This window comes from Ambystoma mexicanum, chromosome 9 (genome assembly GCF_040938575.1).
Source record: "Ambystoma mexicanum isolate Mex_15411 chromosome 9, UKY_AmexF1_1, whole genome shotgun sequence".
NCBI lineage: Eukaryota > Metazoa > Chordata > Amphibia > Caudata > Ambystomatidae > Ambystoma > Ambystoma mexicanum.
The window spans coordinates 441,597,735-441,624,978 of NC_090931.1; the positions used below are offsets into that span (position 1 = coordinate 441,597,735).

Consider the following 27,244-nt stretch of genomic DNA (forward strand, 5'->3'; position numbering starts at 1 on the left):
TGAGTTCTTTTCTGAATTGTAGAAGCGTGGGGGCAGCTCTGATGCAGACGAAGTGGAGGTTCCATAGTCTTGGGGAATAGGCAGAGAAGGCTTGTTTTCTGGTCCTTTCCTTTTTGCAATGGCATATTTCAAGTCTGCACGTATCCAGGCTTCTGGTGGTGCGCTGTCAGCCGGAGATGCGAGTTTCTCCGCGAGGTAGCTGGGTGACTTGAGGGCGACTGACTTACAGATGATGTAACAAGACTTGAAGGTGATTTGTATGTGCAGTGGGAGACAGTGACGGTCGATTAGGGCCGGGGTGATGTGGTCGTATCTGCGTAGACCCTTGATGAGGCATGCAATAGCATGTAGGACACTTTGCAGTGGCACAAGTGAGCATGGCGGGAGGCCTTCGAGGAGTGCATTGCCCTCTTCCAGTTAGGATAGGACTATTGCTTGAACAATGGATCTAAAACTGTCCATAGGCTGGAAGGGTTGGACCTTTTGCAGGAGGGATAGCTGATACCAAGCTGCCTGAGTTTTCTTAGTTACGTGTGTCTTGAAGGAGAGGTGTTTGTCGATGTGGAACCCCAAGGGACTTGGCACAGGAGGTGAGCCTGGGTGTGAAGCCCTCAGAGTTCATGGTTGATAGTCAGGTCTGTATGTATGGGTGTTCAGTGTTGTTGGTGAGGAATAGGAATTCAGTCTTGGAGGGGTTCAGCTTCAAGTATGCACTGGACATCCAAGACTGGCTCAGCGGGAAGCAGGTTTTGAGCACATGAATGTCCTTGATGGAGTGGATCTTGAGGTATAGCTGTGTGTCGTCAGCATACTGGTGGATGTGGATGCTGTGTGTGGATATGAGTGCTCCCAGCTGCTCCATGTACAGATTGAAGATCACTGGGGTGAGGATGTAAACCTGCAGGACTCCACAGGTGACAGGTAGCATTGGTGATCTAGAGGCTTCCATCTGAACAAACTGCTTGTGGTTGGCAAGGTAGGAATTAAACCAGCATAGGACAAGGTTGCTGATCCCCATGCACCAATGTAGGGGGTCCGTAAGCGCCCGGTAGTCTAAACCAGGAGGCAAGGGGGGGCATTGTCAAGTATGCATCATGGAACACCTCTATTGTTGCTGTCTCTGAGCTGCATCTGGGTCTGATGAGACAATGGCTGTCTGCGGGTTGTGAAGGAGGGAGAGCTACAGACGAATAGTAAATTGTCATGTTTTTAGGGTCGATGGGAAGGTGCCTTGAGTTAGGGAGCTGTTGATGATCTCCAAGTAGGGAAGGAGAGCTTCTGCAGGGAGTGTCTTGAGGATGGATGGTGGTAGGATGCCATCTGTATATGATGTGGCTTTGATGGTGGCCAGGGTTTCTACCAGGTCCTCTGTCGAGAGTGTCATGAATGTTGTCCAGGGTGTGGAGATATTGCGAGGAGGGACGTGTGGTGGGTCTGTGGATGCAGAGCTGGCGTCTATGTGCTGGTGAATCTTGCTGATTTGGTCGATGAAGGAGGTGTTGATGGCAGTGGATTTTTTTGATGGAGTGTGATATGGCAGGGTTGAGTAGCCAGTTTATGCACTGCTTGACTGCTTTAAAGAGGGCTCTGCTTTTGTTGCTACGGTAATCTGATAGTAGGAGGCCTTGGCTGCGTTGATTAGTTGTCAGTGGGTTGCTTGGAGTGCCTAGAGGACAGCCAGGTCCGATGCAGTCCTGGAGCAGTGCCAGGTTTTCTCTTGATTCCTGATGCCTCTTTTGCTGAGGTTGAGTTCTTGCGTGTACCAGGTACTGATAGCTTCGGTTTGCAGGTGTGTTGTTTCAGAGGCACGTGTTGGTCAATGGAGGCTGAGAGGGTGGCGTTAAGTGCTTCCAGTACAGAGTCGCAGTTCGGTTGGGGGTGTGAGGTGTAGGTTGGCTTTGAGGGCTTCCATTGGGAAGTACTTGAAGGACCTGAAGTTTTGTCTGCTGGGAGTGCTTGACTGGGGTGGTGTGCAGGATGTTGCAAGGCATGGCTAGGTGGTCAGACCAGTAAAGTGGGAGAGGAGAGCTGCAGTGTAGGGAAGACAGTTCTGTGATGATTAGGTCAAGGATGTTACCTTTCTCGTGTTTTGGGTCTTTCGTGTGCTGTGTGAGGCTGAGGGTGTCGAGAAGGCTGAGGAGAGCTTCCTTCATCGGTTTGGTGGCCTTGTTGAATGGAAGGAAGTCACCTAGGAAGATGTTGTTTGCTTGCGTGAGGGACATGGTGGTGACCAGGTTGGTGAAGTCTCTGATGAAGGCAGTGTTGGGTTTGGGTGGTCCGTAGATGAGATGGAAATTGACGGTGTCCATCGGGGAGAGTGAGAAGTGGCAGGAGAGGACTTCGAAGGAGCCAATGTTGTCAACATCAAGTCTGGTGCAGGGCCATGAGGTCTTGTGTAGGACTAAGTCCTCCGCCTGTCTTGTTCAGCTGGTCTTTGTGTTGGATGCTGTAGCCGTTGGGGACAAGGACATCTAGGATGTGGGTGGAGGTGGGTGTCAGCCAGGTCTCATTGATGAAGATAACGTCAAGGTTGTGTGTAGGGATGAGGTTGGCGATGTCTGCTGCATGGGTGATAGCTGCACAGACGTTGGTGAGGATCAACATATGCTTTGTGAACGGTGAGGGGGTGTTGATGGGCTTGAGGCTGATGTGGGTGAGGTTGCTGCATTGCAGAGTCCATGCCTTAGAGGAGGGGTGATGTCGTTGACCTTGGCGTCGCTTGGTGATGGTAGGAATGGCATGTGGAGAAAACACAAGTTAGCGCGTGCTTACCTGTGGTCTGAGCAGGGGTTGAGGCTCAGGGTCCTCCTGGTCGTGCTCTATTTCTTCCCTGACTCTATTCGGTCTATTTCTTTCCTGCCTTCTCCGCTCGGCTCCTTGCCTTTTGGCCCTCCTGTTTGGATTGCCTCCTGGATTATTACCATTCAGAATCTTCTGACACGATTCAACCATCCATCACCACACAGATTTTTTGCCTTTCTTGCTTTCTCCCCATTCGGCCTGTTCCTCCTGTCCACCTCAGTTGTCGTTTTCTGTCACCTCCGGTCACACTGCAGCAGCAGGTCGGGAAAGACCTTACTTATTCAATGAGCACCTAGGACATAGGCTGAAGGGCATCAAAGGAACACCCTAAAGGTAATGACATCAGCTTGCAAGGTGAGAGAGGTGACAGATTACAACGCCAACAAATAATTGTTGAGATGGTTCAGTTACAAGACCTTGGTACTGCAATGCAAGGCTTAACACTATATGCGCAAAACCGAAAAGCAGAGAATGCCACCTTAAGACAGACGATAATGGTCAGAGATCTTCAGTCTACAAATTTACCTGCAGGAGGATTGGCTTGTGAAAAATGTGATGGTTCCCCAAAGCGCTAATGCGAGTTCCTGGACTCCTGCATTGTTCACTTCTCATTTTGCAATATAGCCTTTGCTTCTGATCGGAACAAAATAGGGTTCATGGTATCCATTATGAAGGGCAATGCTTTAGCCTGGGTTATGCCATTAGTTATATCATCTAGTCCTCTATTGGCTGATAACATAACATTTGTGCAGGCGCCTCGGGAGATGTTTGAACATCCTGAACAGATGTTTACAGCTTACTGAGTCTCTCCTTGATATATGCTAAGGCAACTCAGATGTTCTCGCTTATGTTACCTCCTTTAAGAAGGTTGCTGCTGAAGCCGGTTGGCCAGAGACAGCTCAATTCACCATCTTCAGGAGAGGACTGGCTGACCATATTAAGGACGAATTGGCTCATGAAACCCGTCCTTCCACACTCCCTGATTTGATTTCCATGGCTCTTCAGATCAAATATAGACAGACAGAATGTAGGGATGAGAGAAGAAAGAATCAGGGAAGCAACCCTAGATTTAACCATTCTTTGCCTACGAAGGAAAGCCCACCAAATGATGAACCAATGCAAGTCGGGGCTGCTCGGGGTCCGTTAACCCCTACAGAGGGACAGAGATGAAGGGACCAGGGATTGTGTCTCTATTGTGGATGCAAAGGCCGTTTACTACGAGAATGTCCTGAAGTGCCACCCAGGAAACAGGGAAACTTGGCTCCGTAAGCACAACCTGCAAATCAATTGGTCTTCGAATTTGGTACAACTAAATTCCCCATTTTGTACAAAGCATTATTATAGACAGGAACTGGCAGAACAACTTAATTTGGCTGTTGTTCTTGAGCCGCATCTCCACACTACAACCATACAGGGTATTTATAATATTCCTTCTGTCTATATGGAATAAATGGATGTATTTGAAGATATGATTACCAGAGAACTCCTCTGCATAGGCCAGAGGACTGCACCATCAACATCATACCTGACGCCAGCATTCCATTTGAAGGTATGTATGAGCTATCCATTCCTGACAAGACAGCCTTGAAAGAGTACCTGGACAGTAAAGTACAAAACGGTCCGATATGTGAATCCAAGTCTTTGGCAGGTGCTTCATTATTTTTTGTGCTCAAAAAGGAAACCAAAGAAATCGGGCCCGTATTGACTACCGTGGGCTAAACCAAGTACCCATCAAACACAGTTACCCTATGCCCGTTGTTAGCGACATCTTGGAACCACTTCAAGGAAGACAGCATTTAGGACTCCATATGGACACTATGAGTGCCAAGTTATGCCTTTTGGCTTAGTTAATGTCCCTGCCGTATTCCAACGGTTTATGGTTGGCATCTATTCTGATCTTTCATTTAATTCTGTCATCGTCTATTTAGATGACATCTTTGTATATTCATCATCTCTTCAACTTCACCAACAACATATCAAAGAAGTACTTTCATGTTCATGACATCTTCTGCCCAAACCTGAAAAATGCGACATTGAAGCATCATCTGCTCCTTATTTAGGATTCATACTTTCTGATCACGGGATAGAAATGGATCTCAGAAAGACCACAGCTATTACGACCTGCCCATCTTCCTGTTTGGTAAAAGATATCCAAAGGTTTTTGGGGCTTGTATAACTTTACAGACAGTTCATCAAAAACTTTTCTGACATCATCCTGCCCATTACAAGGGTATTGAAGAAGGATTATAGTTTTCTTTGAAATTCTGAAGCAGAAGCTGCTCTCCAAACACGGAAAATAGCCTTTTGTTGTGCACCTGTTCTTGCTCATCCTGATCAAAAGTGCCTCTTCATAGTAGAAGCAGATTCTTCATATGGTGCTATAGGAGCAGTCCATAAACAACTTGGAGCTGACATGGAAGAACAGCCAGTGGCTTTCGATTCCAGAACCCTGAGTCCCAGCGAACTGAACTATTCAGTTATTGAGAAGGAGGTGATGGCTATCCGACAGGCCTGTACTGAATTGCATCATCTTCTTTTAGGTGCTATAAATCCATTTGAAGTCAAAACAGATCATAAGAACCTGAAAGTTTTACAACAAACAGATTGCCACAACAGCCGGCAGGCCCAGTGGGCATATTTTTTTTCCTAATGTGGCTTTAGTCTGATTTACATACCAGGTACTGAAAATGTCATTGCTGATGCCATTTCCCGAAACAATGAGGAAAGAACTTCCTTTGTGACAACTTCTGAAACAATTTTTTCTAACAAGAAATGTATATGCATTGTCAACACCTTCCTAGAGAAGGTCAAAGAGGCCACTATAGGATTTATCATCTCTTCACATGAACAGTTCCTAAGGCGTGTTCAAGAGAAGGATGATCTATTGTTTTTTAATACTGTCCTTGCCATACTTACTTCTGAGCTGCAACACAAGATAATGTATTGGTCTCATGATTGCAAAACTGACAGTCATAGACAGGGTCGGACTGGGCTATCGGTCATTCAGCCCATGGCTGAATCACTAGAGGCCCTGGGGACCGGTTTCTGAAGCCACCACGCCTTGGCCGGTTTGGGTTTACTGTTTTTGAATTGTAATGTATATTAGTTTAGGTAATGTAAGTTACATTGCTTTGCGGCCCGCTCACTGGCTCCAGCAGCCAGCTAACAGATGCATTCATCATCAAAGAAAGGTTATCTTTCTATGATGAATGCATGCATCAGCATCAGAGTAGGCCCGGGCCCGGCCAACCATGTGCAGAGTGCCCTGCAGCCCTGAGCCAACTGCCAAGTCAGCGACACCATGGCACCAGGCCAGTGGCTGAGGCACTGTGCTGACAAAAAGTGTTACTATTTTACAATTCACACACTGGGAGCGGCTGGGATGGGCAGGGCCGGGGCTGCCTTGGCAGCACGGCCCGGGCCGCTCCCAGTGAATTGTAGGTAACATGAGTCCTGTGACCGTCCAAATTTGCAAGTTGCAAATTGCTTCAGTTCCTCCAAGTGCATTAAGGTTCTGGGGGCTGGGGTCAGGGGTGGACTGGGCGGGCCAATCCTGAGGCTGGGTGACGTGTGAGCTGCTGAGTCTGAGTTACCTACAGTGAAGGAGGAAAAAAGCATACCGACGTACTGTCTCCTTCAAACATTTCCACTTTCAGTCGTACGACAGACGTTGCAGGTCTGGATGCAAGGAGGCAGGCAACAAGCTTTATTACTACTTTCCATGCATATTTTAAGGGCTGACTGTAGTCTGCACAGCTTCATAATGGGGGATTTATTGTGGGTTATAAGTGTTCCGATCTATGTCTATCAAGTGGACCTGGTGGTAGTAAAATATAAGCAGAGGTGCTGCAGGCTATGGAGATATAATGGTAGTACAACCTTTCACAACCTGCCCATCCAGTATTAGAGAGAGAAAAAGAATCAAAGGGGATACAGGTAAAGCAGATGCAATGCCAATGTGTTTCTATTCAGCCCATTCTATATGTCGCACATTTTCTCTGTAGGACCAGCATGTGCTGGTTAGATTGGAACTCCACTGTATTGTTTGTGTGTCACTGTTGATTTGTGGTTTTTATGTGGCGCAGCATACAGGCGGAACTGTTTTTGCATGGACATTTCTGGCAATTCTACCTTACAAGTGAGAAGACATTTTTCTTCTTGTAAATGTGGTTAATTGATGATTGCAGAGTCTTAGTCTTGCATATCTCGGATTTATTCCCCATCTCGTCGCTTTTACATTTTCAAGCAGGGACCATCCAGGGAAAATAAAGTGCTGGTGATTGCCTAATTAAGTGTCTGCCTGAAATGGTAACACTTTGCTCCAGAGAGTAGGGCCTTGCTCCCCCGGTCCTCTGTGAATTGTGTAAGTGTGTTTAACACATTGTGTATCTGAACCGTTGTTGCTTTCTTTGTATTGTTTTGTTTATTCATGGGCAAGTGCTCAATAATGGGACATATGAGCATTCTGCCTTTGTCTAGCTGCAGAGACAAAGCTTAATTGTTAGTACTGTAAAAAATTCAAAACCAAATCTAAAGTAGAACCCACACAATAAATATTATTCTCGCGACAAAGGTGTATCTGTAAGAAGAGGGTGGCATTTTTGCGAGCGGAATGAAAATGTGAAATTCACAGCACTATGTCTGCTTCTGCGTCTTTCAGCGATAACTGCGACTTCCACACATTTTCGCGGTTATGAATTTCTGTGTATTTCATGTGCCTTTTTGCTGGTTTGTCCCCAAATTCCCCACAAAAAAAGTTACTGTAGCCAATACACATAAACGTATTGCCTATCACCACAGGATACACAGAATCGTTGTTTTGCACAGACATTCGCAGCCATCCATGTAGAGGTACAGAAACATGTGCTTTGCAAGGCCATTAGGACTCAGTGAGTCTTGCCAATCACAAATGTTTCTGTGACTGCCCAGTCAATGCAGAGTTGCATATAAAGACCCCCCCACCCAGTACTAGAAATATGGCAGGTACTGCCTACTCCACAGTGGATCACGTCTGTGACACATGTGGCCCAACTTTCGAGTGGGGTGCCACCCATTTGAACAAAAAAAAGCCCTTATATTCTACCATCCGCCCCAACTTTTCATTTAGGCATGAGTGCTGTGGAGCAATTATCACACTGCAGAGAGATGATAATTTGGGAGATGGGAGCATTCTTAAACAAGAATTGGTAGTACCAACAGTTTCGGCTTTTGTGTTTGGTTGGGAAAGGCCCTGTCGTAGTGGTATTAACTGGCCGTTGGTGGCAGCAGCTGTAAAATGGTGCGACATGGGCATATAATAGCAGTGTCTGGCTAATGCCTAATACTTATACATAAGCCAGAACTGTTGCTTGCCCAGTGCCTGTTTTTAACAGGACTTCAGTGAACGACACACATAGGGGCTCAAGGCAAACCTGTCTAAGACATTTATATTACACCATTAGCCGGTTTACAGCTCCATTTAAGTCCTTAACTCTTGAAGGCTGCTCTGAGAAAACCCTGCAAAGTTTGATGGTAAGGCTTGATTAAAGCAAGCTCAAAGAATTTCCATGAAGAGGTGTTTTGGACGGGGAGGGGCAGGAACTGGGTGGATATGGCCATAGGGATTAGCATGGCCATGGGCAGTCAATGGGTGGGCAAATAACCAAACACCTACAAGCTTTGTTTCCCTCCTCATTAACCATTCTCCCTATCTGTACTCTAATGCTATAGTTTGGGCTTAAAGCGTCACCCAATAGCCAAAAAATAACAGTGAGCAATGTATTAAGCCATTGTCTGGTAAATGGGGGGGTAGATGGATTTGGGCAGGTCAGGCTATTGGGTCTTTAATACTGGCCTGAAAGCACAGAGGTATTAACATATTAAAAGCAGAGCCATTTATGGCGTTCTGCCTCTATGTCCGTTCAGTTCTTGAACCCTAAAGCGTTACTAATTGCTTACTCCTGCATGCCCTAACACGTTACCACTTACCAGAGCCACATGTGCACCCTACTGGGCATGTTTAGTAGCTATGTGCGGCCTCGCTAAATCTCCTGCACATGCGGCAGTGTTTGATATGTGCACTAATTGTAGCACTCTCTCTCTTGCAGCATTTGAACAGCTACTATGACACAACCTGGCAGAACAAAATTGTAGGAGACAACGAGGGAAACTCTGGCCGACAACTAACCTAAGCTAAGTGCTGCACTACCTCATGTGTGTTTATTATGCTGCTGTGCCTTTGTATACTGTGATAGTGATATTGTATGTGTGTGTAGAGTCAGAAGCAGGGACATATGTTTCTATGAGTGCTGTCTAATAGCTCGCTGGAAGCGTGCGCAGTGGTCAAAACCTTACCCTCACCTCCCCAACCTATCCATAACCTCTCCCTAAACCTCATTTCGGTTTCCCTACTTCCTGCCTTCCTACCCAACCATCGTCACCCTAACCTTCCTTCCCTGCTAGGGTTGCGGAACCCTGTATAAGCATCGACTTGCAGCAGGTCCCAAAACTGCAGTGGGAGTGGTTGGTTCATGCCACTCCTGCGCCTCGGAGCTGTGGACCCTGTCACAGAGCTGTATGCACATTTATGTTATTTGATGAGTTGTGTTGTAATGTAATGTTTGAGCATAAATACAACTGGCAAGGTACTTTACGGTGCCATCATTTGGCTGTACTGCTTATTAAATGCAATTCTATTTTCATTACTTTGGCAACGAGCAGACATGCCTCGAGTCTTGTTCTGCAAAATAAATATTTAGCTATGTGATGATATTGTTTTAAAAAAAAAGAACAAACGGAATGTTATCACTTTCTCAAGCGTTTACACAAAACATAACATGCACCAGACACATTAACCCTCCGTAAGTAGCATTTTCTGTAAAGTTGTGAATTGACGCGATTCACGGATAATGGTTTGAGGGCCACTTTTTTTGAGGAGAGAAGTGGGCCACTTTTTTTTGGGTGTCCGGGCCTATTTCTTGTCCCAGCCCAACCCTGGTCATAGAGGGATATCACCCACCCTGGATTTGATCTTACATACATTCTGGTAGCCCTCTATTAAGCAAGATGTCAGTTAATACTTGTCCACTTATCCTGTATGTTCTCAATGTAAATATTCTCTGTCCAAGCCAATAGGAAAACTACAACAATCTCAAATCCTTGAAAAGGCTGTGGACACACATTTCAACAGACTATGTGGTGGATCTTCCCCCATCTGATGGGTGCACAGCCATCATGGTTACTGTCAACTCCTTTACTAAAATGGTGCACTTTAACCCTCTGGCTGGAGTGCTATCAGCACCTCTTATGGCTTCCATTTTCCTTAAGGAGACTTTTCGTTTGCATGGTTTTCCGCTTTCTATAACCACTGATAGGTCTACTCAATATACCTCAAAGTTTTGGTCGACACTATTCTGGTTATTGGGTATAGTAAGAACCCGCTCCTCAGGATATCACCCACAAACCAATGGCCAAACTGAACGAGTCTACCATTACATTTCATTTACTACATTTATAAAGTGCCTTTCGCCAAAGGCGCTGATAAAAATTATAACAAAACGGTACAATAAATATGAGTAAGGAAAATCCAGATCAATTTCCGAGAGAAGACTAATAAGAATGACACAGACATTTAGTTATTAGAAACAGAACAAAGAAAATAAGATTAGTCTAGAAAATGCAAAGAGAAGGAGAAGAACAAATAAAAAGAGGAAGAGAGGTCTAGTGCTTAGAAGCAAGGAGGTCAAAGCAACGGAAATGAGATGAAGCACAAGGGGGTTTAGGAACGTCAAGAAGGAAATGATTCTGAGAATGAACAGTCCGGGATGGAGGATAGAGAGAAAATAAATTAGGAAAGTTAAAGAGGGGCAAGACCATTAATACACGTAAAGAAAATCGAGAGAAAGTTAAACAGAAAATGAGAATCAAAGGGAAAGAGCGATATAGAATGTAAAGAAGATATGACTGAAGAGCGAGGAAAATGAGAAAAAAGGAGACAGACAGAAGAATTTGAAATGGAGCGAAGAGGGAGAAGATGAGATGCAGGGAGACCAACAAGAAGTGATGAGCAATAATCAAGCCGAGAGAAAATCAAACAAGAAATAAGAAGCTTAGTAGCGTAGAAAGAAAGTTAAGGTTGAGCACAACAAAGAGTAAAATGACAGGATAGAGCAATAGCCAACATATGAAGAGAGAAAAGACAAAAAAATGACACCCAATTTATGGGCAGAAAAGGGGAGAGAAGAAGGAGGAAATGAAAGGGAAGAAGGAGTAGGTGGAATCATAATAGCAGGAAAGAAAAGGACATCATTGTTTGAGGCATTAAGATGAAGGAAGTGGGATGTCATCCACTTCTGGAAAGCAGAAAGGCATTTAGAAACAGTAGAATGCAGAGAGTCGTCAAAGGAAGAAAAGGAAAAGAAAATCTGAGGGTCATCCACATACAGGTGAAAAGAAAGCTTAAAAGATGATATAAGAGCAGAGAGCGGTGGAGTACAGAGTGAAAAAAGAAGAGGACCAAGGACAGACCCTTGCGAACACCATACAAAAGAGGGAAAGATGAAGAAGTCTAAACAGCCCACGTTACTAAATATGATCACTGAGAAAGATAAGAATGAAACCACTTAAGAACAGAACCAGAAAGATCAAGTGTAAAGAGGGAGGAAATAAGAAGAGAGTGATCAACAGTGTTAAAGGCCACCAATATGTCTAAAAGAGTACGAATAGAAGAAGACTTCGAGTGGCAGGCAGTAAGAAGAGTATTGGAGACATGTAAAAGTGCGGTCTGTGTGGAGTGGGAAGGTCAAAACCCAGTTTGAAGAGGGGGTAGAAGAGAATGAAGAATGAGATAAGCAGAGACCTGGGAATATGCAGCACACTCGATAATTTTAGCAAAGAAACAGAGAAGAAAAATAGATAAAAAATTAACTGGAGTCAAGGGATCGAGAGAAGGTTTCTTCAAAATAGGACGGAAAAGAGCATGCTTAAAAAGGTAAGGCAAACAAGAATTAGGAAATTATGAATTCAGATAGGAAATAAGATGAGGATAAACTTGCGGGATAAGAGCAGAAGGTAAAGGGTAAGATGGAGAGGCATTCGAGTGAGCACGAGCAAGAAGAGCAGAAGTATCAGAGTAAGAAGGAGGAGTTCTAAAAAGAGGACAAGTAGGAATAGAAGGGCTACTAAAAGAAGAACGAAGCGTAGCAACTTTAGAAGTGAAATAATTAAAAGTGAAATTATTAGCGAAGTCAGACTGTTCTCACTACGGAACAGTATTTTCGCTACTATTCCACCACCATCCAAGATAACTAGGTCTCCCTATTGTCTGTAGCGGAATTCGCCTACAATAATGCAGTTCATACAGCCACAAAGATTAGTCCTTTTTTTGCCACTGGTATACATCCCAGAGAGTTGCCTTTACCCATTCTACCGTCTACCAACATACCGACTTTGGATTCCTTAATAGATGTGATTGTTCAAAATCACAAGGCAGTGCACAGTCATCTTGAGGAATCTAAGAGAAGGTGCAAAGAATACACTGATAGACAAAGGAAAAAGAATCCAGACTGGGAAGTAGGAACTCAAGTTTGGTTATTTACCAAATACTTGCTAGTTGGATCCAAGTTTCTAAGCTATCCCGACGTTTTGCAGGGCCTTTTCAGATTACTTCAACGATAAATCCTGTAGCCTTCAGGTTACAACTCCCTAAAACATGGAAATGCATTAATCTTGTGTTCAATTCTTCATTACTTAAGACCTTTCATCCTGACAAATAGTTTTAACACAGCATCAAATATCCAACTACTGCTTCCCCTGTTATTGATCAGAACGAATAGGAAGTATCCAAGATTTGTGATTTCCGTTACTATCAGGGAACCCTCCAATATCTTGTGCATTGGCGGGGCTATACTTCTGCAGAGAGAGCATGGGACCCTTTGTCTCATTTGCATGCACCTCGTCTAATTCAGCAGTTACATGCTTCTCACCCATGGAAACCGGGTTCAAGACGAATAAAGATGGCATACTGTCACAGTGCTGTGGTCACTGTGGAGGCAACAGCATTTTAGGACTTGGTGTTCCATCACGTTGGTTTGGAACCTCCTTTCACTGGTCTAATCTTTTCTAAGAGGGTTCCCACTCTCCTGATTCCTTTTTATTCGGCGTTCACCGCCAGCCTCACTTTTCTTTCTCTAGCTTTGCCTTCTTTTGCCCATTGGCAGCTCACAGCTTTCTTAATTTGTGCACGCTTTGAAGCAGTTCCCATTTTTTTGCTGTTTCTTTGCAGTCTTTATTCCCTCGCCTGCACTGCTATTTTTCTTCCCAGCCGTCTCGTTTGCTGCCTCCGCTCTTCTCCTTGCCATTTTACCCTCCTCCGTGGATTGGTTCTACAGGTGGAACAGCTAAATGTGGAATTATATGGATGACATAGCAGACAGAGTTTAGGGTTGTATGTATGGCACAGATGAGTTTATAGATGGATGTATGGCATGGCGGAGTATTGGTGGTCCACATAAATCCACATGGTCCACATAGCATGACTGAATGTGGGTGGTAGATTTGACAAGGCTGCGTAGAGGAAGATATGCATGAGCTGGCTGAGAATGAAGCAGCATGGACGGGACAGCTGAGTAAAAGAAGATGTCAGTACAGGGTGGTACAGACAAAACAGATTACTTTGTGGTGCGACGAATCCATGGATGTCATCCTCTTTTCACTAGGGGAGCCCCTTTTCATGAGAACGAATTCCCTGTTAAAAGTACTGGGACGAGGAAGAATAGGAGTTACCTAGGTGAAGATGCCTTTCCCAGCACTGTGACGAGGAAGATCTCCAATGACTCACAAGGGAGTGAAAGGATCAGTACTGTGACAAAGGAGAAATGTGGAAGAATGAAGATTACCTGTAGGAACCACATTCAGCAGCTTAGTGTTTTTCCCAAGTCCTATTTGCCAGAGCCAGTATACAAGGGACAACAAGCTCAGGAAGTGAGAGACAAGCCATCCCTGGAGGAGCAAGGAGCATGAATGCTGTGCTATAGCAGAAGAAACTGTGGACGAGAGGCTCTGTCAGGAGGGGAAGCCATTGCCCACCGGCGAAGGGCTGAAGACTGTGGGGAGCCCAGGCGAAGCTCTTGTCAATGGACCTGCCAGAGAGCCTAACTCTCTCTGGGGTAACCAGGGGTACCACATGCTGCAGCGCTGCTGCAGCGCTGCTGCAGCACACCACAGAATCGGGGGGAAGACTGTAGAAGCCCATAACCAAAGCAGAAAGACACCAAGACAACCAATGACTACCGAGAGAGACCCCAAAGGTAAGGGGTGACTGGGATGTTTGGCAGGGGCAGAAAGGAGCAGTGGGATAACCTGACCCAACTAAATAGGGGAAGAAGGGAAGCCCAGGGAAGCAAAGTACCCTTTTCGAGCCCCCAAGAAAAGAAAGCAAGGAAGAGTGGCCTGGGACCTGCTCCCAATGAAGAATACCATCATTAGTCATCTTCCTTGTTGCAGTACTTGGCAGGCTAGTGAACCAGGTGTGCCACACTGTCATGAAAGAACCTTACGGGTTTGAGACCCGTATCCTTAAAGGTTTGTAAGCAAGGTGGAACAAGCCGAGAGAAGAAGAGACCATGGGAAGGGAAGCATCCTCCATGGTGGTGTGAAGAAAAGGCCAGCGGAAGGGAACCATCCCACCTGGTGTTGTGAGAAATGCGTGGAAGAAAGCCAAAGAATGGGAGACATTTCCGGTGGTGTCTGTAATCACAGTGAGAAGCCTGAGTGAGACCAAGAGAAGTGAACCATTCTCTTGGCATTAACATTTTTTAGTTGGAACTTCGCTTACCTTTTGAGGTGGAGAATTTTGCTACTGTGGAACTTTGTTTGTTTTGCACCATTTGGAACTTTGTTTCAGTACATGTTGGAACTTTGTTTTTCCCCAAGATGGAACCCTGCTTGGAACTCTAATTCCCTCTTCTGGATCAGGAAGATCCACATCCTTTCTAGTTTAGTTGATACAGTAAGGGACATATATATGTTTCGGACACAGGACGGTGCACTACATACTTTGTTTGGACATCGTAAAAGAGTCCTTAGGGTTTGAGGCAAGGAAACCCCTCTTAGTAATAGGGCTATGTAGGTTTTTCCCTTATTTACTTTTGAATACAAGTTTCTGCCAACAAATCTACCACTCCTGTGTCTGTCTCCTACCTCTGCACCCTCACAGTAGGACACCACAGAGTATGGATGGCATGTATAGCATGGCAGCAGATGGGGAGGGTCACTGGCACAGCTGGGTTTGTGATGGTCTCTAGGCCTTTGTATAGCTGAGTAAAGGAAGATCTGGGTGAAATGGATTGTTATGGTTGGCACAATTGTGTATCGCATGGTAGGTTACAGGGTTCTGGAGTGGAGTGGGGCTTCTACATTGGCCTTTACATTTTGAAGGATGCATTTTCACATGCTACAGAAGTCAAATCAAGCTAAGCATCTCACCTATAAACTTGCACAAGTCTGGGAAGAAGGTGAAGATATCCACATCACAAGAATCTGGAACAGGAATTTGAAAAACATGACAGGCTCCTGGAGGAAAGCTGGAAGAAAAGCAGTCAGGGAGCTAATTATTACAATTGTATCCAATTGGCACCCAACAACAATATTATTGAGAAATAGGGGTCACCCATACAACTGCAATTTACACCGTTTTCTACATATAAATAAAGAGACTTCGAAATATACATGCATGAGTACACATTTTTAGCAAACCTAAGAGTATAGGACAGGCAGGCCAGAAAGGTATGAGGCAGAAATGTGCTGACAGTTTGGCTTGAGCCATACTCCATTTTTCATTTTATTTCCCACATCTAGGAAGGTCAAACATATGAACATCACACTTTACGGGGCCCACCCTTTGATAGCACTTCATAATTTGACTCAACAAGCGGAGAGCTGTCTCATTTCAGCTTCCCACCGACCTGTAGTTCATGCCTTTACAAAGATTAGATAGAGTTCCAGTTCAGGTGATTTAAAGACCAATCCTTGCAAAAGCATCAACATATGTAGATTCTACCTTTAAAGAGGCATCCACTCCAGCACACGAAGACCATTTAACTTGCTGGAGAAACAAGCTAGAAATCAGCGGTTGGGTGGTGCTACATTATGCAGACAAGACACAACCCAATCCATGCCGGTCAGAGGATAACAACATATAAATCACTGAAATGAAATATAGTTTCCCTGCCTCACCCATAGCAAGACACTAGCAAGACACTCCAAAGAGCCAATACTTCACTCTGTGCAGTTGGGAGGATACACAATGTTTGAGAAGATAGTGTACTATAGCCCTCTCTTGTAGGAAAAGACTATGCTGTCCCTGGAAGAAACCCCTAATACAACATAACAGGTGTAGTTAGAGTACACTTTCAATCCTAGAGGGGCATCATGGCACTGAAAACAGATGGCTATTCTTACCCAACTCTGCGGAACTATCTTTTCGGAGGGCACCACGTCGGGCACACTCCATTGCATGCTGGTATATGGACACCACCTCCATTAGAGGCAACATGTGTTTGTCATGTAGGTGTTGTCACCTGATCAGCAGACCAGCCACATCCACCTTTATTATTTCAAATATACAAAAATGGCCAAAATAAGAAAACTAAACTGATCTTTAACTAAAACAGTTAAGGTGGATGATCTGTCCAGGATCTGGCTAGTTTCTGTGGGAGGGGAGTTAATCCAAAGAAAAGTGTCTATCAGGTAGGCCCATTGTTAAAAAAAAAAATCAATTCCTGACAAATCAGTACTGAGTACTCAGTTGCAGGTTTCCTGTGGTTACCAAACCCTAGCGTTGAAGCTGTTCTGTGTTTCCGAACCCATCCTCCTACAGCTACCAGGCTAGTCCATCCCCCAGCCTATGGGTTTCATTGGGCCCCCTCTATGAGGGTTAGCTAAAGTTGGAGTTTATGCTCCAGAAGTGGGTCTAACTCTCCTTGGGTAGCCGGGCTTCTGCGGGATGCTGGCATTGGGCAGAGCATTGAATAAGAAGCTTCCTGTCTCTACAAGACGGTTGGGCCTCCAGGACCTGCCTATGTTCTCGACCTGGGATCTGGGTTTTTGTCCCCTTGTACACTTCACTGAGTCTTCTACACGCTCCATGTCAGACTCATTCCTCCTCTAGCCCCCCATTCCATGCACAAGGCCAACCAGGCCCACTGGAACCTTTCTATATTGTCTATCTTCCACTTCTAACAGTTCCTTCCCTTTATTGAAATCTTCAAGTTCCTTTTTATTCTCCTCACCCAACTTCTGATATTCTCTTAATCACACCATACTTTCTTCTGCTACGGCTGGATAGCCTGAAGATTCTACATTTTCTTCTTCAACCACCGCTGTTTCTCTCTCGCTCATCTCCAGCTCTCCCTTGCCAAACTCTCTTTGCTGATATCCAACCTACAAACGTATGCGCTCCACACACCTCCTCCCCGCTATCACCAATCTCCTCCAGAAAATCCTGATCTTCGGCATCAACCACCTCCCTTATTTATTTTTTAATAACTCTGTTTATTCGATTTTCTTACCATCATTAAACAACCAACACGGTCACATGACATACGATAAACAAAGTCTTCTTCAGTTAACCACCTCCTTCCTTAATTTCTGCACCCCCTCCTCACTATTTCTAATCTCTTCCTCAACCTCTCGAACTTCTCCATCATTTGCCTCACCATCACCTTCACCAACCTTCTCCTCAACATTACCTTCTTCATTCTTTCAGGAGGTATTCAGTCATATTATTGTTGTGAAAAACCTCTATTTGAAAATTAGAATGCAAGAAATAATGTTTTTTGTAAATTTAATTTAAAATGGAACAGCCCATTAGATCACTCTCGAGCTCTCCCTTGCCAAACTCTCTTTGCTGATATCCAACCTAAAAACGTATGGATAATCTCCAACCTTCTGATGCGCTCCACACACCTCCTCCTGGCTATCACCAATCTCCTCCAGAACATCCTGATCTTCGGCATCAACCACCTCCCTTCTTTTTTTTTTAATAACTCTGTTTATTAGATTTTCTTATGAACACATTACCATCATTAAACAACCAACACGGTCACATGACATACGATAAACATATACACAGAATTGTTGGTTAAGTTGCGCAAAAGTGACATCTAAGGACCAGGGCCAAGAACCAGTCTTTCAAGGTTAGGGAGGCGAAATCGCTGTTGAAGACCATAGGGAGTCTTCTTCAGTTAACCACCTCCTTCCTTAATTTCTGCACCCCCTCCTCACTATTTCTAATCTCATCCTCAACCTCTCGAACTTCTCCATCATTTGCCTCACCATCAACTTCACCAACCTCCTCCTCAACATCACCTTCTTCATTTTTTCAGGAGGTATTCAGTCATATTATTGTTGTGAAAAACCTCTATTTGAAAATTAGAATGCAAGAAATAATGTTTTTTTAAAAATGTAATTTAAAATGGAACAGGCCATTAGATCACTCCCAAAGGGGAAATCCCTGGGACCTGATGGCTTCTTCAACCTATTATATACAACTTTTCATCCGCTTTTAGAGCCTCACTTGCTTAAGCTGTTGAATACAATTCGGGCTGATTGGGGCACAATTTATCTCAATGAGGACGCTAAAATAAAGGAAAACGTTTTGGCTCCAAGTTGAAATGTCTTTGCTGCCTGGCTTGATCAACATCGATCAAACTGGCTTTATCGTAGGACGAAATACACATGATAACATACGATGGGTAATAAATGTGATAGAGGCGGGCTCACGGACGGTTTTGGCATTGGATACACATAAGGCCTTTGACAGCCTGAACTGGCGGCATCTGGTTCTTTCCCTGGAATCCTTTGGATTGGGTCCAACTTTTGTGGGGATGGTAATGGCGAATTACGAGTCCCATTGTGCAAGGTTAAGAGTTAATGGCCTACGTTCCGACTCAATTCCATTATATTGGGGCACTTATTATGGCTGACCACTCTCACCCTCGATCTTCGCTCTCACTATGGAGCTGCTGGCAGTTTCCATCCGCTCTCATGTAGGGATCAAAGGGGTTACAAACCGAGATATCGTTCACATATTGGCGCTATATGCCGATGATGTGATGGTATTTATGGAAGAGGCAGAATCCTCGAAGCCGGCCTTGTCCCGGCCTTTATTGCATCACTCACACGTTTTGAGGCTCTGTCAGGCTTCAAAATTAATATGACCAAATCAAATGTATTAAATATCTCAGAGCCGTGGGAAAGCATTACCAGGTTTCGGGATACATGCCTGTTTCAGTGGGCAGTGTCATCAGTAGAATATTTGGAAGTTCGGATCATGTGAATATTTGGGGAAGTGCATCAGGGAAACATCCCAGCACTATGGACAAAGGCTTGGGGATTATTGGAGAAATGGTCCCTCCAAGAGACATTGTGGCTAGAGAGAATAGCAGCAGTCAAAATGGCATTGCTCCCAAAGCTCTCGTATGTGTTTCTGGCATTGGCGATACCGTTAGCGCCCAAAGAGGTGAGATCGATATAAGGGGCTTTATTTAAATATATCTGGGCCAAGAACGCTTCCCAGTGTATTGCAAAAGGTGCTACTAAGAGCGACTTTTCATGAGGGCCTGGGCATCCCAGACATATGCCAATATCTTTTAGCGGCACAAATCGGTCAGATGTTGGCCTGGCCGCGGTTGCGGGAACCCTAGAAATGGCAGGAGCTGGAACAGTGGGAGTGTTCCATTCCCCTATCTCATCTACCATTCCTATCTGCCAGCTGGAGATTGAGGATGGGGAATCCCCTACCCACAACCCGGTGTATGATACAGTATTGGGATAAAGGGTGCAAATGGGTTAAGATCAGGCCAGGTTTAGGACCCACTTCTCTGATATCTCTAAACCCAAATTTTACACCAGGTTTTTGTCAAAGCCAGCTATGTCAACTGGGAAACATGAGAACCCCTAACTAAACGACACTGAGGTGCCCCTCACATTGAACCAATGCAAAGAAAAGTTTCAGCTTGCTGAGACAGAGCTATTTAGATACATTCAATGAAGACATTGGATCACAAATTGGGAGGTGAGAACTTCTACCACTAGGAAGCCTGGAGGCATGGAACTCTTAGCAGCGGAAGGATCCGATAGGAAAAGAGTCTCCCAATGCTATAAATTGCTGGACCTGGAGGATGCCTCAGCAGTTTACCCTTAAATGAGAAGATGGGAAATGGAGTTGGGGGTCCCGATAACGATCAAGGCCTGTGCTTGAATATGGGGACGGATACAGAGAATCTTCAGATGTACAAATATTAAGAAGAGCGCATATAAGGTGTGCTACAGATGGTACCTTACCCCACATAGGCTACACAGTATATACCTAGAGACGTCAGACACTTGCTGGAGAGGGTGTAGGGTTAGTGGGTACTATGGGTCATATGTGGTGGAAGTACCCGGCAATTCAGACATAGTGGAAGGAAATCTTGGCTAGGATTAAAGATATTTGAAGCATTCAACTCCCATGGCATCCTCTGGTGGTAGTCCTGGGTAGCCCAAATGAGAAGGGGATATATATCGAATGTTGGGTCTGGAGTGGCAATGATCACTCAGCTGCTGAATGCAGCCAGTCTGATAATAGCGCAGTTTTGGAAAACGCCAGAGGGTCCTTCCATAGCGTGTTAGTGGATTAAGATTTGGGACACACTGGCCATGGAAAAGATCTCTGCAATATTATCCGATACATTTACCAAATATCTAGATATGTGCAGGTCCTTCATAACATATGTACAGAACAGGGAACTTATGTACCATAAGTCCAATATTTTGAGGTCTTACAGAAGTATTTAGAGGGTAACTGCCACCGCAGGCCAGTAAGAGAGAGCCAACGCAAGATGGCCCTTGCCTATAATGACCACAGTCTCACATACCAGCCCCTTCTCATTTGTGGAGACTCTGGTATCTTATTGTATGATTTGCTCAGCTGAGCTGTGTTCCCCATTGTTTGTTTATTTTAATGTGTTGTAGGTAGTTATTTATGTTGATTATGTATGATTTATTGAGGTTGTTGAAGTATGAAATGGAAAAACTGGAAATAAAGCTTGATTTAAAAAAAAGAATGTTTTAAAAAACATTGTAATGTAGTGATTAGCAATAATAATATGAATGGATACCATTCTAAAGGTGTTTGGGGGAAGGGAAGGGGCAGGAAGGGTGTGTTGGGGAGTGTCCCCCGTAAATAAAAAGAATATCAATGTAAAACATTAGACATATTAATTATTAATATGTGTGGTTAATGTAAGGCTCAAAGACACAAAAGTGGCATGTTTCTGGTTATAAACTTTTATTAAATGAGAAAAGGTTGGAAAAATGCCCCTCTATCCCTACAGCTAAGAGGTGTAGCCCTACCTCAAAAGAAACTAGTGAAAATGTCAGGAAGTTCAAAAATAAAGAGTCTGGGCTGGATTAATAGAATCTGGTGCAAAAAAGGCGCAATCGCATTGCACCACGAAGGAGCGTGCGCCAGCTGTGGCACAGAAAAATGCTTGCATATTCATAGATTTCCAGAGGCATCAGTAGCCATGGCCCAAGGAACAGTAAGCTGCACCAGTAACACCTACAACACGCCCCCATGTAGAGTAAAAAGCAAGTGAAATGTCTAACATAGCGCAAGCTTCCGCGCCATCCCTGGGCCACCAAACAGCCCGCCTAGCGAAATTGCGTGAAAACACCTCGCAATCCCCGAGCGTACCCCAGCCAAATCGCGTGAAAATTCTGCACGATCCCCGGCCGCACCACAGCATAATTGTGTGAAAACACCTCGCAATCCCCAGCCGCACCCCAGCCAAATCGTGTGAAAACACTGCGCAATCCTCAGCCGCACCACAGCATAATCGCGTAAAAACACCATGCAATCCCCGGCTGCACCCCTGCCAAATCACGTGAAAACTCTGCGCGATTGCCGCCCGCACCCAGGCGTTATCGTGTGAAAATACCTCACAATCCCCGGCCGCACCCTAGCCAAATTATGTGAAAACTCTGCACGAATCCCGCTCGCAACCCAGCGTAATCGCGCAAAAACACCTTGCAATCCCCAGCCGCTCCCCAGCCAAATTGTTCATCTGCACCTCGCAATCCGTGGCAAGCAGACGCCTCCTGACGGGACACCCACATCCCAGCCCCCATCACCAGTGATGCCACCCTGCAGGCAGCCCATGGGACACCCCAGCCATCATCACCTGTGATGCCACCCTGCAAGCAGCCCCCTCCACATGGGACACCCCAGCTCCCATCACCAGTGACACCACCCGGTAGGCAGCCCCCTCCACATGGGACACCCCCAGCCGAGCCCCTATCACCCGTGGCACCACCCTGCAGGAAGCCCCCTCCACATGGGACAACCCCAGACCCCAACACCTGTGACACCACCCTGCAGGCAGCCACCTCCACATGGGACACCCCCAGGCCAGCCCCCATCACCCGTGATGCCACCCTGCAGGCAGTCCCCTCCACATGGGACACCCCCATCACCCATGACACCACTCTTTAGGCAGCCCCCTCCACATGGAACGCCCCATCACCTATGATGCCACCCTGCAGGCAGCCCCCTCCACATGGGACACCCCCAGCCCAGCCCCCATCACCTGTCACCCCATCCTGCAGGCAGCCCCCTCCAGACAGGACATCACCTGCATGCTGGACGCTGACATAGTGACACATCATCAATCCATCGATGGTGTGTCGTGCATCTTGACTGCCGTGTTGTGACACCACGCTGCATATCCACCGGAAAATGTATCCTGCAAACCAAAATAAATGCATACACCTGGCCCACATCCATGAGTGTGGCAGCTGCTCAAGCACAATTGCTGTACGCAACCATCTCCCAACATACACATGTAACAAGTAAATGTTAAAGGGAGGCCCTTCTGGCCAGGTGACAATGTCATGTCACAAATCACCAGGGACAAATAGTCCTACACTGATAGAATAAAAAGCAGCCTCAATGTGTGCCACATGAACATACACTGGCCAGGCGTCTCACAGATGGAGCCTCAATGAGCTGCTATTTCTAGAATAGATTTCCTAATAAACACATCACTGTTCCTCCCATGTGTGAAGGATATGATATAATATGGCAATTATAACGTGCATATACACAAGTGTTTGAAGGCGCAACGAGGCAAGGGAGGGGGGACAGAGACAGCGATCTTACTAGGCCAGGTGACACTGAGATGGCGCAAGTACAGGGGAAGTGGGGAAAGGGAAGAGTGCGGGGGAGAGAGGGAGGGGGCAGTGCAGTACATAAGAAGGACATTAAAAAAATACAACAAAGCAATTAATTAAAGTGAGGCCAGCTGGTGGCAAGTGCAAGGGTAGGTGTAGACATCAAGTGTCAAGTGCTGGTAGGGGACTGTAGGAATACAGAAAAACAGTCCAAGTGCGGGAGATGCCAGGGAGGCAGTGCGGGGGTGCAAGTGGCAGCTGAGGGTACCTGGGTCAGAGGTCAAAGGGTAGCCAGGTGACCAGTGCAGATTCAGTCAGGAGGGGAGAGGAGGAGAGAAAGCACAAGCAAAGAGGAATGTTCTGTGGCCTGATTGAGTACATGGCAATCAGACAATGCGCCACACACCGAGACAGTGGCATTGGTCTGCCGATGTGTAAATACAAAGAAATGCCAATATTGTATGCCAGTGCAAGAGGTTGACCAACACCAGAGATAATGATAACTGTACAAACACATGCTGATGAAGGGGAAAGCACTACATGTGTGTTACACAGCATCAAGCAAATCATGTGCCAATATCCTGAACATGTAACACTCCCACAGTTACCCCACCCACCTCCCTCACAAACACAGTGAAGGTTAATACACAGTGATACTGCACATGTGAAAACAAATGCCATTTTACCGTACACACCCAAACTCACACTTCACACTCCCCCACTGGTCAGTCACATGTGTATACTCACCCCACAAATGGAACCCAAACATGACAAATGCATGCAAGTAACAACACACATGACCAACGATGGTCAGAACCAGGGTCACTAAAAGGACTACCAAACCGGCACACTGCAAAAATAACTGAGAAACAATGACTGTGAGATAATAAAATAAATTATATTAAACAGTTGTATTGCATTCATACAGACTGTAAGTAAAATATCAAAATCTGTCCATGAAAAAGGACAAATGTAAAAATGTCCATGTCCATTAAAATCATTTACAATACCACCAAAAAGAAAAAGAAAAAAACATTCCAGCATGGGGAACAATAAAACACACACTAATAAAACTATGTACAAAGTAAACATGGAGTAATGTCCAAAGTCCACTCCAAAAAATAAAATAAATAAAAGGAAAACCACACATGAAGAACCATGTACAAAAAAATGGATTATGTCCAAAAGCTCCAAATAATAAATGAAATCAACAGAAACTTATATCTAAAAAAACTATGTACAAAGGAAGCAGGCTAGTCCTCCTCACCAATGTCGCTCAATGTCCGGGCCAGGGCATTATCGAGCACTGGGTCCACTTCCCCAATGTGTGCCTCTGTTGCCTCCTCAAGGGCTTGCAGGTCCATCCGCATGGCCCTCTCCCTCGCCTCCCAGTCCCTGCAAGCCTCCTCGAGGATGAGATGACGCCGCCTTGCCCGACGCAGTGCAATCTCCTCCCTGGCCATGGTGAGTCTCACCTCCAGAGCCTGCTGCCTCTCTGTCCTGATTCACAGCCCATATTGCTCCCACATGGAAGACATCCTCGATCGGAGGTCCACATTTGCGTCCTGCCTGACTCCGGATACCTGCCCCCTTTGGATGGTATGCGCTGAGTCACGAAGCCTCCTACTCAGAGCCTGCTGCTGCCATATTGTCTGGTGCCTGCCTCACATGGACACCCTCCGGGCTGATGAAATTACCCGGGGGTATCTGGCACGTGCCCTGCTCTTGGGTGCCTGCTCTCCCTTCATTGCCATAGCTCCTGTCATAGCCTGGATCAGCGTGGTGACCACCTCAGCTGATCCAACGTTGACTCCCAACTCAGGCAGGGATGTAATCTCCACCAGACAAGCCAACGTGGGTGGGACAGGTACACAGGGTGCACTGGTGGTATATAGGCTGGAAGGCACCCGGGAGGACGACTGGAACACAGAGGAGCAAGACGAGGAGGGGATTGCATAAGTGGCCAGCCCACACATCCAATTCGAGACTAGGAATGCTGCTAGCCAGTTCAGGAGACACAGACCTCATTGTGATGATGTGCAAGCCCACGAATTTAAGCCTGCATAACATCACGAATGAAGCGCTGTACGCCTCTCAATACCAGCTAGCAGGGGTTCGACTCTGCCTCGAATGGCCAGATCCACGGGCATTCGGGTGTCGGTTTGGGTGGAAACCTCTGACACCTGCGGGACTGCACCAGTCACACCCACCTCACCACCCCCGCCGGGCCCCATGGACTGGGCTAATACGCGCTCCTCCTCCTCCCCCGCCAACCTGGATGCCTCCCCAGCGTCTTCCGCAGTGGAATGCCCCTGTGTGAGCTCACCTGCCCCCCCCCCCCCGCTGCCGGGAAGTCCATGTCCACCTTCGCCCGCTTGGACCCCCCCTCAGCAGCTGTGGCCGATGGTTGAGACGCGGCACCAGTCTCCTCGCTCCCCGATTATGTTGTTTCCAGGGTGCGTGACTGGGCCTTGCGTCTCTGCCAGGTGGAGGCATCCCTGCTAACTTGCTCCACAGCACTTTCTCCGCCCTCTTCTTCCAACACCACTGTGAACAAGAAGACATAGAACACAAACATCTGGGTACTGTACCTATGTGTGTTTGGCACAAAACATATGCACATGAGGTACACTGCCAAAGGTCAAAACCATCATCAACCTCCACAACACATAGGTACATGCAATGTACATACATGCACATACATGTCTGTCCTTCACAACAGACAATCACATCCTTGGACATGGCAGTGTCACCACCTACAAATTGTGCATGCTACACATACATGCGTCATGGGACGTATACATGTCATGCACACACATCACCTGACAGTCCTGAAGCAGTGCACTGAGCTATCACATCAGAGTCCCCTCAACGTCAATCAGGCAACAAGACTAGGGCACACATTGAAATGTTTGGTTTTTTGCGAGATGGTGCCTGCAGACGTAGCTGTAAACCATGTTCACCGGGAAGGAAAATAAAAAATGTTGTTTCTAAACAAGCCTTACAATGCCGTAAACCATGTTCACCGGCAAGGGAAACAAAAATGTTTGCTGCACCAGGTGAAATTACTTTTCCAGAATATTTCTGCGAAATGGTGCCTGCCGGCAAAGCCATAAACCATGTTCACAGGGAAGGGTAAACAAACAATTTTGTTTCTCAACCAGTTCCGACATGAGTAACAAAAGTCGATCCTGTCGGGACCTCGAAAACCACGTTTCAAGGCCATAACTGCACCACACCAGGGTAAGATGGAACAGCGACCAACAGCATCATTCATTTTCAACAATTGATGAGAGTCTTATCATGGTATCATGTCTGTCTTCAGAAACTGTTATGAGTAAGTTGCACTACTAAAAATCTTTGCAATTCACTGACAAAAAACATTGTTAAAGGGACGATATGTTTCAGTTGCACAAAGAAAAACATATCAAATTCAGTGCAACAAGTACTTGAAAGGAACATTACACTTACTTTGCACTAATAACAACCTATCCATATTATGGTTACAAGTAAAATCAAAGAAAAAGAGAAATTCGCCAATTATGGTAACCTAAGCAACCATAACTCATGCCACCACTGTGCACTGCAAAGACTATCACCCATGACATCAAACATGACATCACAAATGTCATTGAGGATATCACTGATGACATTACATGTCTGGCTCCCTCTTTATTTATTCACTGACATATCTAGGCCAGGTGGTTTTCTTCAATGACAGTCAAGAACTAAAAATCAAAAGGTACTATATGTGTAGACCTCATCTTTTTCATATGTTCTTGCCCTACTTTCCTTAGGGTTCAGTCGCATCATATGTTACATATAACCAATAATACGTTTATTCGGAAACAAATTGTCCATAAACCGCAAATACAAGATACAAATACATAGATCAGTACAAAGTTCAATTCTACATTTTAAAAATCCATAATATTAAATTTACAAACATTGCGTATAAAAAGAGGTTAAAAAAGTGCATGTGTGTGGGGGCGTGGCCAACCGCCATGTAGAGCGGACGCGACTTCGGCAAGCTCCGCACGATGAGCCATCGAGAAGCTGCTTTTCCTGCATTTAAGCCGGCCTTAGTGCCTACAAACCACCCCGAGAGCTGCCGGCTGCGACGGGAGCCTCCTGGACTCCCCACATGCGACGGTGGAAGCCCGGGAGCCAAGTTGAGAAGACCGCGCATCCCACGAAGCGGACGAAGCGGACAGCCAAGATGGCGGCCTCCATTTGCTGAGCCCGGAGAGCC

At 45.7% G+C, this 27,244-nt stretch overlaps 1 protein-coding gene across 4 annotated transcripts in view; it reads right to left on the minus strand.

Annotated features, from left to right (window-relative positions):
- Window positions 1–27,244, minus strand: part of STYXL1 (serine/threonine/tyrosine interacting like 1) — an 863,427-nt gene that overhangs the window by 259,571 nt on the left and 576,612 nt on the right. For all 4 annotated transcript variants that reach the window (XM_069614942.1, XM_069614941.1, XM_069614939.1 and 1 more), the window contains one exon: window positions 15,265–15,362. In XM_069614942.1, coding sequence (XP_069471043.1) covers window positions 15,265–15,362 — 98 coding nt within the window. The remainder of the gene's footprint in view (window positions 1–15,264; window positions 15,363–27,244) is intronic.